This window comes from Canis lupus, chromosome 1 (genome assembly GCF_003254725.2).
Source record: "Canis lupus dingo isolate Sandy chromosome 1, ASM325472v2, whole genome shotgun sequence".
Classification (NCBI taxonomy): domain Eukaryota; kingdom Metazoa; phylum Chordata; class Mammalia; order Carnivora; family Canidae; genus Canis; species Canis lupus.
This window is the reverse complement of record NC_064243.1, coordinates 47,904,258-47,923,411: the sequence shown is the minus strand read 5'-3', so window position 1 is coordinate 47,923,411 and position 19,154 is coordinate 47,904,258. Positions and strand designations below refer to the sequence as shown.

Genomic DNA, 19,154 nt, shown 5'->3' with positions numbered 1-19,154 from the left:
TTGAGGGAACAAGGGGAGGCATTACTCAGCTGGAGAGAGATGCTATTTGTATGGAGCTTTGGTGAGTGGTTAACACACAGTCGAGTTGTGTCTTTCCCTGTCTCACCATCTGATACCGAGCCCATGAGGGAGCAGGTCAGTCTGCTCCTTGGCTACAGAGTGAGGATTGTACTAGTAAGTGGTCAGCTTCAGCTCCCCTGACACATGAAGCCTTATTTCCTGCTGCTATACAACAGCCACCACACACTCATCCAGTCACTTCTTCATCTGTGGAGCCATCAGTTATTCAGTTAATGATTTGTTAGATGTACACAATGGGTCAGACACACTCTTAAGTGTTGGGGACCAACTCTGAACAAAGTAAGCTTCCTGCTCTCATGGAGCTGCCACTCTGAGGTGGGACAGGGAGCAAGATGCACATCTGATCCTCTGATATGGACTATCTGATCACGTCAGGTAGTGAGGCAGGGCAGAAGGGGCTTGTGAGAGAGCAAGGGGGTCGTTTCAGACAGTGTGGAGGACAGAAGACCGCTCCAACAAGGTAGTTTCAGCAGAGGCCTGACTGAGGTGGGAGTTTATTTATTTGGAAACATTGAAAGCTTCCTCACTGCACTGCTATTTTTGTATCTGCAGTGAGCTGCATGGAGTCCTCTAAGAATTTAAGAGGAATAAAAAACAGGATCTTCTTTCCATATTAAAGATAAGCTGCTCAAGCAAGTGAAAAGACAACAGAAAACCAAAAGGGTCAAAGCCAGGAGGCATCTGGCTGTCATAAGGAGGAACCACAAGGCTGTCTGAACCCACAGTTTCTGGCTGACGAGGACCTTGGGCTGAGAACCAGGGATAGGGCCCACTGAGGCATCCGGTCCTATGGGTGTCAGAGCACCCTCCTGGTCTCCCACAGTTGCTGCAGCTCTGCCCCTTCTTTCTGCAGCTCCCCTAGACAGTGGGATGATCTCAGTCTTAGAGGAAATGTACTTCAAATGTCTAATATCTAATATTTGAAGGGGATGTCTAATGTTTGTACAGGTGTGTACAAAGGGAATGTCTGATGTGTATACAAGGAAGGAAAGTTTTCTAGAACAGTTCACTTTTAAATAGACCAAGTTGAGACCAGTTACCATCAAACTATGTTGGCTGGAGCCATGGACAGTTGTGAATGTTAAGCTATAATGAGTTGGCCACTGACTAAGGTATAGTAGTAAAAGCTAGCTCAGCATTCAGGCACCCACATTTCAGTTTTAAAAGAGCATACCATTCTTGTATCCTGAAAGCAGACAAACCCAGGAAGGGCCTTCTCATCTATTTATAGCAAACCAAGGAGAAAGCACTCCTGGGGCAGCTTCGTAAGAATAGGCACAGTGAGTCCCCAACCAAAGGGGGCAATGTACACCTTTGCTAATGGACTCTCCTGGAGTAGAGTCGATTCGATCACCATAAAGGCAATCTCTCATTTCATTTTTCGTTTCCATACCACCTTTTCCTCTCCCTTCTTGGTTTTTAATCCAGATATCTTATATCAACAACTAAACCTTACAAAATATAAGCTGACTCTGCTAACAGACCTTTCATGCAAAAAAAAATTCATAAAGCTGAAGCAAAACCAATCAAACAACCAAAACCCCAAACCCAAATTACTACGTTTTGCAAACTTCAATCAGTAATGCTAACTCTAAAAAATCCGTTGTCAGATTTACAGATACGCAATTACATATAGCTGGTCACAGAAATAGCTAATGAGGTAAATTACAGAATTTTCAATTACAACAGGTAGAAAGGAAAGGAAAATAAATTGCAGTATATTTCCTTATAAGAGCTTCAGCCACTGGCATTGCTGTTATGAGTAAATCAGGAGAATCAATTTTAAAGCTGAGGTTACCGCAAGTTTGTGCCCAGCAACAGCTTTGTACGCAATAACCTACAATCTAATTAACTTGGAAATAAATTATCCAATCTAAATTGCATTTAGTTCTTTCTATAAACAGCTCAATAAATTTCCTAACTTCCTTCCTAAATGTCCCTGCCTTTGGACAACTTGAATAGCATAGCACAGAAAACATGTGATTTTAGAATCATTACAGAAAAAAATTAGGTTGGTGCTATCTATATAATTAATGTTGATTTTTAAATAGCTTCATTATTTAGCTTTATAATATTGAGGCAATTTTTTCAATGGTTGAAACAGATCCCCAAATGAAAAAAAGAATAATGTACTAAAATGCTGAGACACTATATGGGTATTTTTCCTCAAAGGAAGATAAGCTAAGCTCCCCTCTTATCTCTGAGCTCCAATCAGTTAAAATTCAACACCTATTGCTAGTTTCACATTACAGTTGATGAGAACGTCTGCAATGGCTGAGGCCGCTCAACCTCTACCGTATTTTAGGCACAGTGACGATCAGAGAAATGGAAGACAATGTGGTCTTTGACTTCAAGAATATAAGTAGACAAAAAGTGTATTAAGTATCAGAAATATCAAACATCCCAACGGGATGCTTCACAGAGAAGCAGTCATTGGCACTTTACAAAAGGAAGTAACTGGGTTAGCATTAAGGATGATGGATTTCCCCATGCTGAGATTCCTTCTACATTCCTTGTAGAAGGAACAGAATATTAGCAGGAGGGGTATCCTGAGTCAGACAGAATAGTGGACAATTCTGAATGTACCTGGAGTTTGTTTCAGCACTTCAATTCACAAATATTCTAGTAAATGTAAAAGCCTTATTAACTGAGAAAGAGCTGGAAAGTCCCACCCTCTCTTACACTTATATTTTTAGTTAGGCTAGGGTCAGAAAAGGCAGCATGATATCTGACTGAGAAGGCACCTAGCCTACTGGTTCAAACTATCAACAGAAAGAATTAAAGAAAGCATATGTTCACAACTGTTCATAAATCAATCCACCAAGCAAATATTTACTGAGCACTTATAGGCAATGAACTGGCAGTTTCAGTTTTGTAAGATGAAAAAGTTCTGGAGATTGGCTAATGTACTGAAATGTACACTTAAAAATTATTTAAAATGGTAAATTGTAAGTCAAGTGTATTTTTCACAAATAAAAAAAAATATATTTAAATAATGAATGTCTACAACTAATTACAAATTTCCCCAAATCAGGTATATCTGCCTCTTTGAGCTGGGTAAGGTTAGGATGTAAGACTCTAGAGTTTGTTATCACCCCTGTCAATCTTCAACTCACTGTCAGGCCCATCTCCATTATACCCCACTAAGAATTTCATCCTCCGGGGCAGCCCAGGTGGCTCAGCGGTTTAGTGCCACCTTCAGCCCGGGGTGTGATCCTGGAGACCTGGGATTGAATCCCATGTCAGGCACCTTGTGTGGAGCCTGCTTCTCCCTTTGCCTGTGTCTCTGCCTCTCTCTCTCTCTCAGTGTCTCTCATGAGTAAATAAATAAAATCTTTAAAAAAAAAAAAAAAGAATTTCATCCTCCATGAAAGCTGATCCAGATAAGAAGTGAACTGATCTAAAGATCTCTGGAAAATAAAAATAAGAAACGGCTACCTGTGCATACTTTCCTAAAGATCTTTAAGCCTTTTTTTTTTTTTTTTTAAGATTTTCATTTATTTATTCATGAGACACAGAGAGAGAAAGAGGCAGAGACACAGGCAGAGGGAGAAGCAGGCTCCATGCAGAAAGCCTGATGTGGGACTCGATCCCAGGACTCCAGGACCACACCTGAGCCAAAGGCAGACACTCAATTGCTGAGCCACCCAGGCATCCCAGATCTTTAAGCCTTTTTACCTACTGTTTAATAATAACTTAGTTCAAATGTAAAAGTCATTACTGGCATAAAAACCAAAGTCAGAAAGAATAAATGAAGATTCAGCACACACTTCTTTAAGTTTCTAATTTCTACTTTGGACTGATAATAAACAGCAGCTCACTGTTTACTCACTGTCCACTCTTTTGAGTGGAGAATGTTAAGAAAGTATTCTGGTTAAAGGCAAAAACTTCTTTCTCCCTTATTTTTTCTGGTTTATACTCCATAATTTAATTAAGGTCAAAGAAAGACTAAAATCTGTTGAAGATAATTACAGTAAGGAAAACCAACTTTCAGTATTTAATGGAGTTCAGCATCACAATGAATGTCTTGACACACATCCTTACTTGCACAAGCGTGTCCAGAGTGAAGATGTGTTCCCCCCGGACATTGTAGAACTTGACCATAGCATTCTTCAGAAGTGGGCCATTGGGGAGGTCACCAAGCTGAGTTTGCCGTTCCATACCAGCGACGGCCAAGAGGTCTCCCTGTGTGCACCACTGGGTCACCACCTCTGAAATCACAAAGAAAATGGTCAGCACGATGACATGACCCTCCCTGAACTGTCATATAAGTGGTTTAGAAAACAGAGCTGCTTAGCAAATACGAGGTGGTTCTTCTGCTTTTTCTCATGAAGACAACAGCTACTCATTTCTCTGAAGATAATACAGACTCTGCTTAAACAGGTGTCTGTTACGGGATGGCGAGCGCAGCTCCTCTGAAACACAACTCTACCAGGTAAGACCACATATGATGAAGCCAGCATGTTAAAGGTCTAACTCCTTTAGACCTTTAGAGTGTGAGAGCACAGGTAAGATGACTAAATCTATGGCTCTCTCTCTCCTGCTTGTGCCTCCATCCCTAGAGCAGACTCCGGGGTTTACAGATGCAAAAAGTCAAGAGTAAAGTCTAAGATTCTATTCATTTGATTTCTGTGCACTCTTGGGCAGATAAGGTTCAGATAAAGGACATAACTGCATATGAAGGCCTTGACTTTTATTCCACATTGGGATGTTGTGGGGGCTTAGAAAAGAAGATAAACACTTCTGTTGGATGGGAGTGTTGTCAGAAATGTTCACTCTGGAGAACCTATAAGCCATTTCAGTACCTATAAAAAATGTCTATGAAATAGTCTAATCCCAACATAAGCAATTTACTTATTCTGGCTGGTAAAACAAGCTATTCGTACTAATAGGATTATAGCATAGTTCTTCCCCATCAAGACTTGAGAACCCTATCTGGCTCTTACAGAGTCTGCTGAAATCCAGAAGTCAGAGGTCTCTCTGAGAAAGGCTGGCCGGAGCCTAAAGGTGCTCTGTCACGAAAGGACGAACTTCAGAGCCAGGTTTAGAAGCCAGCAGTGCCTGCGCCTCATTAGGTCACATGCGACCCCCACAGCGTTCTCTTAGTCACATGCAATGCCAATTTTGACACTAATAACAGCACATTCCGAGGTCTCCAGTGTTCCTGACCTCCTCTGAAAACCGGACAGCAGTCGGGGGACAGGATGGCTCCCACATCCCTGGAAGTGAGAGCTTGTGTATCAAGTGAGCCACTGAAAGCTGGAGACGGAGGCAGCAGAGGACTGAGTGAAGGCAGTTACAGATAACCACAAACTGAAAAACACTCTACAATCTGAGATAGTGAAAACATTGGTAAAAGGAGTTTTTTTCTTTTCCTTTTAAAAGGATATGAAGAAGGTTACATACAAACCAGGAAATGAAAAATAACTTAAAAGAATCAATTAAATATCCTGGTGTGTAAGATCTAAAACGAGACAAGAGGGGGAAGCTTGAGGATGTGTGCACATACTTCAGTATGCAATAGAAACCGAAAAGGCTCAGGGGTTCCACTAAGAAGTCGGCTGTGATCATGAAACTGAAATGACCTTCTCCAGGTTATAGTTTTTGGCAGCACAAAGATGTCAAAAAGAGGAGCAGCTAACACTGACACATACAGAAGACAAAAGCACAGAGCCTGTCGTCGTTCAGGACACAAGCAGCACTGTGGCTCTGCACAGGTGAAGAGGCCAGCACCCAACTCCCAAGGCTCCTCCACCAGCCTGCTTCAGTCAGGGAATGAATGAGTGACATACCTGTACCACTCTTTGTGCTATTTACTTATTTTAATAAGATTCTTTGAATCCTGCTACTCAGTAGTTTTTCCCAACAGAAAAGTGGGCTGCTGCCCCTGCAGGGCTGGCCCGGACACATAGTCCATTCAGACACTGCTCAAAGACTAAAGGCTCTGCCCCCAATGCTGGCGCCCTTGGTCCCAGGTAAGCCTGAGTCCACATATCCCCATGCAGATGACTGGGGATTTCTTTAGCGCAGTTACCAAGTTATAGTGAGGCAGCTATGGTCGCTGTGGGGAAGCTGTTCTTTAAAAAAAAAGAACAAGTTCCATGGGAATAACTCCATTTCTTGTTCTGTTCATTACACAACCAATAGCATCAAGTGCTGCAGCAACATGTATAGCCCTGTGACATGCAGCATAAGCCACTCCTGATGTATATACAATGGGCACACAGTCACCAGGGGAAATAATCTTTCCAGAAAACCCTGACACAAAGAATTCAGGAGTGAAATTAAGAAAGAAAAACTGGATTTGTTCAGTGTCAGCCAGGGGTGTGTGAGTACTTCCAGAGGGACTGAATTCCTAGGGCAGGAGTTTAAAATTCTCATAAATTACTACAGAATGAAAGAAATATTCACTTTCTAGATTTCATTATGATAAAGAAGGATACAGAAGCCTAGATGTGGTCAGAATCTTTTCTGTCCCAGAAAGTTTTTGAAGCTATGTCCATCTTATGTTAGAATATAAAATAATCCCCAATACCGTTGCCCAATCTTTCAGTAATGATTTTACAATTTTTAAACCTCTAAAAATTCACTTTAAAATACAAGCCAGAAAGAACAAACTAATGCTTTATTTAGTAATCCTCTTTTCACTTTTCCTAAGGCTCTTAGCAGTGGGTCTCTGGGCATGTGTGTGAAGTTACAAGGCACAAAAGAGGCTCATCTTCGTAAAGTACCAATTTTTCTTGGTGACTTTTTTTTAAGGTAATCTCTATGCCCACTCTATGCTCAGGGCTCAAACTCACAACCCCAAAATTATGTCATATGCTCTACTGGCTGAACCAGCCAAGCATCCCTTTACTGATGATTTTGAGGTGTTTGTCGATTTTTAGTCTCTTAAACATTTTACACACACAAAAATTAACATAGGCACACTATTTTACTTTAGTCAGACTGTCTTACAGATCTTTTATGCCTGGAGGGTCAAAATTTTACATACAGTAAGCAATGAGAAAATTTGGTGCTTTTGTGTTAACAAGAGTCCCTTGTGTGGGATTAGTGCTGGGTCAAAAAGAGGCAGCCAAGTATTCCTGGAGAAAGAACAGTGCTCTTATTAAACACCACATGTATTTGACCTGCTAGCTAGAAGTCTGGGGTTCACAGGGGCCTTTGTTCCTTGGATATCTATGTTGATGAGTCACCTTTTTATTAGTCACTAGATATATGTGTACTTGCATTTGTGTACATGGATTGTGCACTGAGAAGGCGAAAGTGATGAGCACATGAACAAAGTAGGAAAGTGTGTGATGGTAAAATAACACGTACTTTTTTTTTTCTTTAATAACAGTGCTTCTGGTGAGTGTACTAAGGACAGAACAACATTGGCACATACTCAATGAGGATGATGGGTACAACCTCTATCAGTCAGAACTACCAGAGGAGACAGGACCACTGACCAAAACCATTCTACTTCAAAATCAAAATCCCCTCTTGACTTTCTTAGTATATTCTACGCAGTGACAAAAGGAGGAAATTCTGTATAGCAAAGGAAATAAAACCTAGGAGTTTAAATTCTTTGATTTTAAAACAAATGTGTGGTGAAACGACCAGTGCCTTTGAGAGCTTTACTTTACTATATACAAGAGAGGAACTGGCTAGGTCAGAGAATTTCTGAGCTTATCATTCTACTGTTTTTCCTTGAAGGGTAGCAGAATATGCCACTTTGAAATATGCCATACTGGCATAAAAACTATTTTGAGCTAAGCAGCAGCAGATACAAAAAAAGCTCTCTCCTCCCCTCTGCTAAAAAGCAGGATGTAAATTTGGGAAGGCCCCCCCTCCCCCCCTCCCCCCACCTCGCCCTCTGACCAGGAAGGACAGAAGTTAATACTGGAGATATCTCTAGATCCTTATCAGCCCACAGATAGGACCAGGAGAATCTATATGACAAATTTCAGGAAGGAGCCCTATCTTCCACTAGACCTCTATATGTTTACCTTCCTACAGTTTGCTGTCCTAGAAACTTTAAGTCCTTTCCCTTTGTTTTGTCACTTCTCCATAAACAGATTATTCTTTTGTTAACATGCTTTATAAGCCCAAGTTCTACCCACCCCTTTGAGTTACTCATCTCTGAACATTTTCACAGGTAAGTACAATGCACGTGCTAATAAACTTGTTTTTTTTTTTTTAAACTTGTTTCTTTTTCACCTGTTAATCTGTCTTTTGTCAGTCTAATTTACAGGGTCACAGTCAGAGAACCAAAGATTTCTAGAGGGAAAAGTCTTTCCTCCCCTACATTATCAAGGAAGAGATAGTAACAACAAAGGATAAAATCCCCAGATAAGGTGAGCTAATTTATGGTTCACTGTGTGATAAATAGAAGTCCTCAAAGTTGGGATACTATGTAGATTTTTTCTTTAAGGTAGAATTTCCTCAGTTTCCACAGGTAAGCAAGATAGCAAAGAATTTGAAAAATTTGCTATATAAAGAATACAATGGAAGGAGTATAAGCATGCTATTTTCAGTCCTGCTCAGATACACAGTAGGGAACAAAGTTCAGGACTCCAGGACTAGAGGCAAGTTCTGATGAAATTAATCAACTTGGTTAAAGGTTTAAAAAAAGTTTTCTCTTTTAAGATTTTATTTGAGAGAGAGGGAGAGAGAGAGAGAGAGAGCGTGTGTGCACAAGTGATAGGGAGGGGCAAAGGACTCCCCGCTGGGCGAGGAGTCCAATGCGGGGCTGGATCCAGGACTCTGAGATCATGACCGCAGCCAAAGGTAGATGTTTAACTGACTGAGCCACCCAGGAGTCCCTAAAAATAGAATTTCTAAAGAAGAGCTTGGATTACTAACTATATGTGAGAATTTATGATGACTATCCTGCAGTTTGGCTCCACAAAGGTCAAAACCTTCAGAAAAGAACACAGAGAAGCCCAAGGAATTTAAGTTCACCATCACTACACACATACGCACACACACACACACACACACATAATACTCAGCTTTTAAAGGAGCCCATTTGTGTATGTGTATAAACACAGACTTCTGCAAAGTCCATGTCCCTCAGGAATTTAAAGACGAAGTAATTCCTTACAATTATAGTTTTGAGACAAAATGGGACATTCATAAAAGGGAGTAGAACTTCTAAAAATATACAATTTTAAAATAGAATACATACTTGGGGGTGTGCAGACAGGTATAACACATTACAGGCAATCAACAGTTAAGTATATGGACTTGTGGTCTCTACAGGCCTGTGAGTCTTGAATCATTCAGGCAAGAAGCACCTGCTCCAACTCTCTGGTTTGAGGGTCAGTTCTGAATGACAGGGGCAAGCTGAACTGCAGTTTTGGGTTTGCCCTTGACCTTCCATTTAGAGTATAGTGGGTCCCTTTATTTTTATTTATTTATTTAAAAAAATATTTTCTTTTCCTTTTTTTTTCCCAAAGATTTTATTTATTTACTCATGAGAGACACAGAGAGGGAGAGAGAGAGAAAGGCAGAGACACAGGCAGAGGGAGAGGCAGGCTCCATGCAGGGAGCCCAACATGGACTCGATCCCGGGTCTCCAGGATCAGGCCCTGGGCTGAAGGCGGCACTAAACCGCTGAGCCACCCGTGCTGCCCAGTGGGTCCCTTTAACTTTGAGACCAGAGGCAGTCCAGAAATTCCTACATCGCACCATTTAATCCTGAAGAGACAGAACCGTTTTTCCAAAGAACTCATCAGGGTCACAACATAAGTAAATATCCTCAAACTGCAAAATTCAGAACGCACCAAATGCCTACAGACAGCGATTTTCTTGAGATAACAGATGTCTTAACATCTGTCAGGAAAGTGTCAGCACTTGGAGGCTGATGTTTGCATCAGTGTCTCAGTCTGGCAACTGTAGAACCTCCGTAGTTTGCTGAGGTAACTTTACCACACAACGATCAGTTCCTTAATGAGTCTCAAAATAACCGGGGCCCTTGTGAGGCTGTGCTGTGTGTGATCTGCAGCTGCAGATACTGTACAGGTATAATGTCAGCCAGAGGCAAACACCACACACCTGAAAAAGGATAATTCTTGTCGTGGTAGGAAAAGAACAGAAAGACGAAGACCATCAGGAGTCCCTGGGTATCGGCTTGTCAGATAAGCAGAGAAGCGAAAGGAAATGGCTTTCATTCACAGACTCCATTAAGCCTGGAAGAGGTCACTGCAGAGGGACGGGCACGGATAAGTAATGGGTGTAGGATGCCCACTGGAAGGCAAATGCACACAGGGCAGATGTGTGGGCCTGGGGTCACATGCGGCCTTCTGTACCTTTCAGCCCCGAGCGGATGACAGTAGGAGACAAGTCATCATAGTTGTTCATCAAGCTGATGTCCCCCGAGGTGAAGCTGACAGTGAGCAGAGGCTTGATGTTCTGCACCGGGATGGGATATGCTGCTGGACCATCTGCCGGGACAAAAGGGCTGAGTGAAGAGAAGGCGATGCACACGTGACCCACATCCAGAGCATGCTACTGCAGTCTTGTAGCCAGTCTGAGAAACTGCCTGATATTGCAGATCAGACTCTGGACTGGGATGTCACTGAGTAAGGCAACATTTGCTATGACTCAGGAACGACACAAGGCCATCAGAGGGATGCTTCCCAGAGAACTCTGGAATGAGAAGCAGGGTGGGGACAGTGAGCCCTGGAGGTACCAACTGGGGTCCCTTGGGCTCTGTTGTATGGTGGTGAGAATATATGTGAAAAGATTATTAACTTGTGTATTAATGTGTCATGTTTCTACTAATGTGTAACCATAAATAATTTTAATGTCATAACGTGTAAGGATGGTAAGAGGGATGAAAATGGTATCTTAATCCTGGTCCAATGTACAGAGAAAAGTTGCTTTTCAATGCTATTTCTCTTTCATTGAACATTATAGGAAATGAGGAGCCACAGCAGCCACCATGAGTTCTTTGTTAAGTGTTTATCATGAGACACCCCCAAATCTGGAGAGAAGGCCAAGGTGGGATGTGTCTCATAAAGAATTCTGCTATACCTACCATACACAGCCAGTATGAAGAAAATTCTGCTTTGTAAGTTCAAGGAGTACTTGTGGATGCTAAGGATGCTGTGATGGGTCATGTTCTGGAATTCTCCACATGTTTCAAAAGTAAAAGTCAGTCCTTTCCACAGGCCAGGATAAATCAGGGTTCTTTCTGAAGAATCCCAGAGGCCTCACACCCATGCTGAGTTCATCTCTGGCAGTCATGCAGATTGGGCCGGCCTGACATCCACACACTCAGCCCCCACTCAGCCTCACTTGTGGAGCATTCCCAGTTGTGACTTTCCTTTGCTTCACTTTAAGATGCTGTAGGTACCTACCTCTATGTGCAAATTCCCTAGGCCATCAAGAAAAACCCTGTTATGTGAAAGGCAAATCCCAATCTTCCTCCAAATTGCCCCATGGCTCTAAGAAGGGAAATAGGTTAGAGAGGCAGCCAGGAACTAAATTCTATTCTTGGACTTATTCTGAACCCGCTTTATAAACTTGGGTCTCTGGATCTTCCTATTTGTTTCTTCCTATTATATATACATGGGGCTAAGTAAACTTGCATTCAATAAAGCTCTGTTTTAAAAGTATGCTGAAAAGTACCCAATGTTGTAAGACACTGACTTAATTACTACGAGGCTGGAGAAATGATCAACACCTCACTCAGGGCTAGGGTCCTACTAGGAAAAGGTACAGTTATTTCTCAAATGGAAGTACTCTCTCTTCCCCCAAGCTCCACCCATCCTGAAACAGTACCAAGCATCTGAAGTTTCCTTCATGTGCAAACACTGTCTTCTCCTCCAACAAATGACTAAATGAATATGTGCTGTCTCTGGGAAGCATCATGTATTATATCATGTCTGGGACAGAAGACGACAAAATGAGAGCACTCCAAGCACCAATGGAGATAGATGCTGTTGGGCGGGGGGGGACAAAATTAAAGAATATTCTTTAGACCAGCCCTTCATAGGATGAACATGCTCACAGGCACAAGGAAGGGAGAAACCGTCTAGCCTGTCGAGGGCGCTCAGTGAGCAGCGCGAACACAGCTGTGCATGCTGAGAACAGAAATACTGCAGCTGTATAACCACGTCTAATCTGCCACGATTTCATAACACATTTTCCTTTAAAAAAAGAGGTATGGAGTATTGGGGACGAGCCCAAACCCTGAGCAGACCAGCGCTGAATGCTGCTGTTGGTGATGGGCAGCGTGACCATCAAAGGCTTCTGCCAGTGTGTGGATGAGGATGAGTGTGTGTGTGTGTGTGTGTGTGTATGGGGGAGGTCTCTCATACAGTTGAGGGATAAAACATACTGCGAAGGTGAAGGAGGCTGGAATCTGAAATTACCCCCATTGAGAGCCTGAAACTTTTCCTTGCTGCTCCAGATCTTAAAGAATTGTTTGGCAATGGATCTAATCTAACCATTTGAGGCTTATGGGGGCAGGAGACAGGTTCTCCTGAACTGAGAAAAGAAAGTTTTCGTCTGAAATAAAGACGACGGAGCACGGATGGCAGCCCAGCATACTGGCCTGCATTACGGGCAGAACTAATCCTTTTCTCACATAACTAAAGCTACAGGCTTTAATGACATTAGGGATTTCGAACACCACAGATTAAGTTATAGTAATAGCACAGCATTTCTCATCTCCAGCTCTCTTTATTCTCATTAAGCAGCTAAGACCCACAACACCCCAGGGACACAGAAAGGGTCATTTCATGTCTAGTGAAACCTAAGCCAATGGAGCTTCATCAACCTGCGCGGTGATTCTGAGAAAAGGGAAGGCAGAGGGAAGATAGCCGAATCAAGACCCAGACGTTCCGCCATCCTGCCTTGCGCATCTCCAAGGCCCTCCTGGTATGTCAGGGTGCCATGCAGTATGGTGCACCTTCGCCCTCCCTCCTCCTCCTGCTGGCTACCTTGGGGCGGGGAGTAGTCGTCCGAGTCGGTGTCGCTCTCACTGCTGTCCTCCACCAGGAAGGCAGGGTAGTTCCAGGACATGCTGAGGATGCCATCAGACTCGTGCAGGAGGACGTGGGCCAGCATCCTGCCATGACAGTCCATGACGATCACCTGCCCATCAGCCGTGCCAAACAGCACCTGCAAGCAAGGATCGGGACCCTTGATGGACGAGGAGAAAGGGCTGCAGTTTCTGGCAAACCCTGTCACCTCAACTTGCTTAGAAGGATAAAACGTATTTAGGACTAAAAAAACAGAGCAGTTAAGTAACTGAGGCGATACACAAAGCATTAAGCACCAGAAACTTAGCTGGCTATTATTGCAAGAATTTTAGTCCTCTAATATCAAAATGTGACTAATGGTAAAATAAACATATTTGTTAGGTTGTATGGATATTTACAAATGATATCAGCAAAATCACTGCCTTACTTTTTGTGGGTTTTGTTTGTATGTTTGGGTTTTTTGGTTGGAGAAGGAGGGTTAAGAAGATGATATGTATTTTTCTTGAAAAAAAAAAGCAACAGTAGCAAAGGTTCAGTAAGAATTGCTCAAATTTAGAAGAAAAACTTCAGCTGTGTGTCTGACAAAAGAGAAAATATATTTGGTTATATAAGCAGGTTATCTAACCACATTTGGAAAGAAGAGGCTCTTGAAATAGTTTGTCTAATGTTTTATTTAACTAAGAATAATACTGGTATTAATGTATTAATTAATCATTAAGGTTCTAATGTATTAACAGTATTAACACATTCATTGAGCGTTTACTTTGTGCTAAGCACTATACTAAGAGCTTTACCTCATGTGTTGCCAAAATAATCCTGGGAGGTAAGTACCAGCATTGTCGATAATGGAGCTCAGATGGGCCTGACACCTTGGTGTGTGGAGGAAGGGCTGCCCCAAGGAGTCCCCCTCACTTCACCTGGCCCTGGAGCACACACGCAGGAACATGCTGCGGGTGTGGGCAAACACACGGTCAGAGTTAAAGCATGGAGAGGGCAAAGAAAGGGTTAACCCCCATCCATCAGTGCAACAGAGAAGCATCTCACAGCCGCTAGAAGACCCTGGCATGAGTTGTGCATTCTAGCTGGTTCATTCATGAATGACACCAAGGGGGTGAACCAAGGGGAACCTTGGGGCCATGGAAAGGAGGAGCTCCCCAAGAATATAACATGTTCTCTTCTGCTCTGTGTGTGTGGCTCTGTACTTTCTCCATCTGTTGGCATATTTTTTAATTTTTAAAGGATTTTTATTTATTTATTCATTCATGAGAGATAGAGTCAGGGACACAGGCAGAGGGAGAAGCAGGCTCGCTGTGGGGAACCCGATGTGGGACTTGATCCTGGACCCTGGGATCATGCCCTGAGCCGAAGGTAGATGCTCAACCACCCAGGCATCCCACATCTGTTGACATTTAAAACTTTTTCTTTTATGTTTACTGAGATCTGTGCATCCATCAGCAATGATTGTAACAAGCATGCAGATTCTTTCCATTTTATAGATGTAAAAACAACTTGAGAAGTCAGGTCAGTTGATAAGCCCATTAAGTGATCAGGCCACTGGGCTATCTTACTGGAAAGACTAGGATTTACACAAAGGTAAAGTTATTTAGAGCTTATTAGGTCCTTGCCTCTTTTTGCTAAGATTTGGACATTAAACTCCTTGGGAGCAAAGACTATCCACAGCTGTTCCTCTTGTACCTAACAGCTTTGGGTACAGAGGGCACTTAATAGTATTTACTGTTAAATGAAGGAAAGTCAGAGACCATCAAAAGGCATTTTTAGGACATAAATCCTGATGATTAAGACAGGTGAATTGCAAAGGGATGATATATTTCATTTAAGTAGTAAAAAGCTCACAGAATTTATAGATCTGTTTTTGAATGAACTGACTGTCCATCAAATACTCCTTTAAACATGTCTACATTTTAATGACTGGGGAAAAAAGGGGCTAAATCGGGGCAGTGAGGAATCTATTACTGCACTTGGCTTAAAGAAAAAACAAACTACTAGGAATACGATGAAACATTGTATAAGTTGAATTTTTGGCTGCCAATGGAGAAAGGAGTATCGGCTGGCCTGTCTGCCAAGACCTCAGTGATACAGGCTCGGAGATGCAGGACTAGGGTTCCCATATCCTCCTTCATTTGCTCATGTATGTTTTGAAGAACGGCTATGAATCTTGGTGCTGCATGAAGGAGTTAATTTATCACTAATGACTTTTGTTTCTAATAAAGATAGCTTGTTAGCAGGCCACAGCCAACCGTTCTTCCTCACAAGTACTCACAAGTACTATGCATCAATCCCAAACCAGTTCCCACCCTCCATCCCCCATTATAGGTTCACATTACCCTATCATCTTCCACTGGCGCACACTCATCACTACTTTCACTTATTGCACCATTGTTTGATTTCTGTCTGGCTTGCATGCTTATAAGCTTTTCAGGGCATGGCCGATGTGTGCTCTGCTCACTCCTATCTCCCCAGGGCCTGTCAGAGTAGATGACACATGACAGGAAGTGCTTGTGAAGGAAGGGAGGAAAGGCCTCTGCTTTGAAGTATCTTTTGAGTAATGTTCACATTTTTCCATTTTGGAGAAGAACAGATATCAGACAATAGAACAGACATCTAATTTCTGAATAGAAGAGGATGGGTGATTTAGTGAGGCATCAGTGTGCAACATTACACTAATGCCAGCCCCCAAATTCTCCACCATGAATCACTCCCAACTACAGCTCTCCTGGGAAGATAACACACTATTAAGATCAGAGGGAAGGGGAAAAGCAGTGCTAACAGCCTAGTTGTCAAGCAGTGATGGAGGAAGTTACTCTGTTTGGGAACAAGCCTGTCACAGATAACTGGAGAACACTGATACAACATGAAATCAGATTTTTAAAAATCTCTATTTCAAGTTCTTTTCATGCCTAATCACTTCCAATGAGACAAAGCTTATGTGAGTGAAGGACTTTAAGAGAACAAGGCAGAAAAGTCTAATAATAATGAATACACAGTAGGTACATGCACCCATCTCTGTTTCCACTCCTTCATGCTGGTGCTCAAGATAGGCTGGTGCTGGCTCCTTCTTCCCAGATCTGTCTCCTCTTCTAAGCATGGCTTCAGGCTATCTTCCCTCTCTAGGAGATCACAGTTGTGTCCATGGCCTCAAAGGCCCTATTCAGGGCTGTCTCTCTGCTCAGGCCTCTCCCCTATGTTCCAGACTCCTGCATCGGATATTTCCTACCTGACCCCTACCCCTGGATGTGCCAAAGGCCCTTCAGAACCAACATGTCCCAGATGAAAAGCATAACTTCATCCTTTCCCCAACCTACACACACACATACACACACACACACACACACACACACACACACACACACAGAGTCAGATTGTCTTACAGCAAAGACTATGGCTTTTTATCTCCCATATCTAGTATAGTGTCTGGTATGGAACAGGCATTGAGATATCACGTGTGAAGGCTCTGGGGACCCACTACATGGAATAGAATTAATCTAATTCTAACCATGGCCCCCCCAGTATCCCTCAATTTGGCTGTTTTCGCATGCCTGTCTTTCGAATTGAACCATGAGTTTCTGCAGGACAGGTCTGCACCCCAGGTTCTCAAACGCTGCCTGTCATGAGCAGACACTCAGAGACTATTAGCAAATGTATTTCTGCCCAAAGCTTTGTTTGGTATTTGCCCAGTCTACCTATAAATGAAACAAAAACCGGGATCCCTGGGTGGCGCAGTGGTTTGGCGCCTGCCTTTGGCCCAGGGCGCGATCCTGGAGACCTGGGATCAAATCCCACGTCGGGCTCCCGGTGTATGGAGCCTGCTTCTCCCTCTGCCTATGTCTCTGTCTCTCTCTCTCTGTGTGACTATCATAAATAAATTAAAATCTTTAAAAAAAAAAAAAATGAAACAAAAACCTTTTTCCTTTCTTTTTTAAACTATAAACCAATACTCAAATCTTCCATAAAACTGGCCTATAAAATACTTTCAATAATGGATGAAATAAATTTCTGTCTCATATTTTTTTTGTTTTCTCTGTTGCATTGCAGGCTTCATGTAGGGGCCTGGACGATACTCCCTTTGTCATATGTACCAAGAATGAGACAAGCTGGTAGAAACCTGGGGCCCTCAGGCCATACCCATTCAATGGCTCCCCCTCATTGCAGGCAGTGTTTAATATCAGTGTTCTCCATTCTAAATTATTTTTAGATGTAATTATTTAAAAATATTACACAATTATGACCAGCAATTTAAAACGAACCAAGCCACGAGCCAAAGGTGGTTCGAAGACGTAAAATCAGTCAGAAGATTTACATTTGGAGCCAGCGATAATATCTCATAAGTACTTTTATTTTTGGAAACTGGTATTCATCTACATTTTTGAATAAAAACCATATTAGGAAATTTCAACTATAAAAATACAAGCTTCTATAAATGTTCACCTCTTTTGTAGTAGAGTTTAACTAGCAACCAATTTAACTAGTTCCAGAAGAAGCTGACCTTTTTGTCCATTTATTTTTCCTTTGTGATTTAAGCTAAGGGAGCAGATAACAAAGTGATTACATGCTCCTCCTAGTAACGTCAGCCCTACTGGTGGCAAATGTCTAAATGTGCCACTGCAGAGAGAGGAAGGAAGGGAAAAAATATGATGTCCCTTTGCATTTAGAAGGAATCTTCTGTTCAGAGACGTCACTGAAGTAAAATTTTATTTTTGAAGGACCTCTCAGTTGGAGGTTCAGAGCACTAGTTTTCAAATGCTTCAAGGCCAGATTTGAATATTTTACAACTAAAGAGAGTCACTGAAATCAGACCATTGTAAATGACAATTCCTCAACTGATTAACAGATTATTTCCTGGTTCTTTGAAAAAAGGATGAAATGTAATTTCACAGTTGACTATAACAATCATTTCTCTCTCTCTCTCTCTTTTTTTAGAGGGAGAAGGGCAGATGGAGAGGGAGAGAGAATCTTAAGCAGGCTCCACGCCCAGTGTAGAGCCCAATGTTGGGCTCGATCTCACAACCCTGAAATCATCATCTGGGCCGAAATCAAGAATCAGATGCTAAACTGACTGAGCCACCCAGGTGCCCCAACAATCATTTCTAGAACAGACATTTGAGACTTATTCTGATAAATATGGGAAAGAAATCTCACCAAAAATATATACAATAAAAAACTATCTTTTGGCTAAACATGTAATTTTGATCATTTCATTGCTTTACTGCAGAATAACCACTTATAAACTAACTCATAAAGATGACACACTATCCTGTTTAAAGAGTTTCAGAGAAGGAAATATTCTATCTGCCTCAGGCATCATTTTTAATGTTAAAGAGTTCTTGTTACTAGAACATTCTTCCCTAAGCCTTTCAGGCTCCATTTTTAAGTTTACTCACCCTTATAAGATGCACACACATGGTTTCGGGGCAAGGAGGGGAATGGTCTGAGTGTAAGATTAATTAAAACACACATTTAACTTGGCTATCTCCAGAAGGATATATAGTAACTGGAAATACCAATTACCTCTGGGGAACAGAAGTGGGTAGCCTAGGCATAGCAGAGGAAAGGGGATTTTTCATCATATACCACTTTTAACATTAAAAATTTCAAACTATGTGAATATACTATTTAAAATATATTTAAGTATGTTCTGAATGAGGTAGAGAAAAATACAGCTTTGTAGCAGATCTTTGGAATAGGGTGAAAATGCCTAGTGCAACCACTCACCACCACATGGTCCTTGGGGGTAAATATGTAATTTTAATTTGGGAAGGGGATGCTAAGTGACACTGGAATCTGCTTAGCCTGTTTGGTAAGACTGCCTGAATCTGTTGGGGGAAACGCCTTTTCCTTTGCAAAGGACACCTTTTCCTTTGGCCAGGTTATCTGGCTCTATTTTAGTTCTTAACTACTTATGTAATTTTAAATTCATCATTTACTTTCCTGAATGTTGGTCTCCTCTGTCAGCTGAAAAAGTTTATTAAATGAGCTCTCAGATCCTTTTCTGTTTTAAAATGCTCTAAGTTTTAAAAATATATCCAAATATATTTCTTAATATTTGAAAATAGTAATTTCTTCCTGTGGCTACTAACA

The 19,154-nt window shown here is 41.9% G+C and overlaps 1 protein-coding gene across 5 annotated transcripts in view; it reads right to left on the bottom strand.

The window, feature by feature from the left end:
* TULP4 (TUB like protein 4) overlaps positions 1-19,154 on the bottom strand; it is a 226,663-nt gene that overhangs the window by 26,917 nt on the left and 180,592 nt on the right. For all 5 annotated transcript variants that reach the window (XM_025422632.3, XM_025422633.3, XM_049114043.1 and 2 more), the window contains 3 exons: positions 13,017-13,197; positions 10,377-10,511; positions 4,126-4,292 (listed from right to left, as the gene is read on the bottom strand). In XM_025422632.3, the coding sequence (XP_025278417.1) occupies positions 4,126-4,292; positions 10,377-10,511; positions 13,017-13,197 (483 nt within the window). The remainder of the gene's footprint in view (positions 1-4,125; positions 4,293-10,376; positions 10,512-13,016; positions 13,198-19,154) is intronic.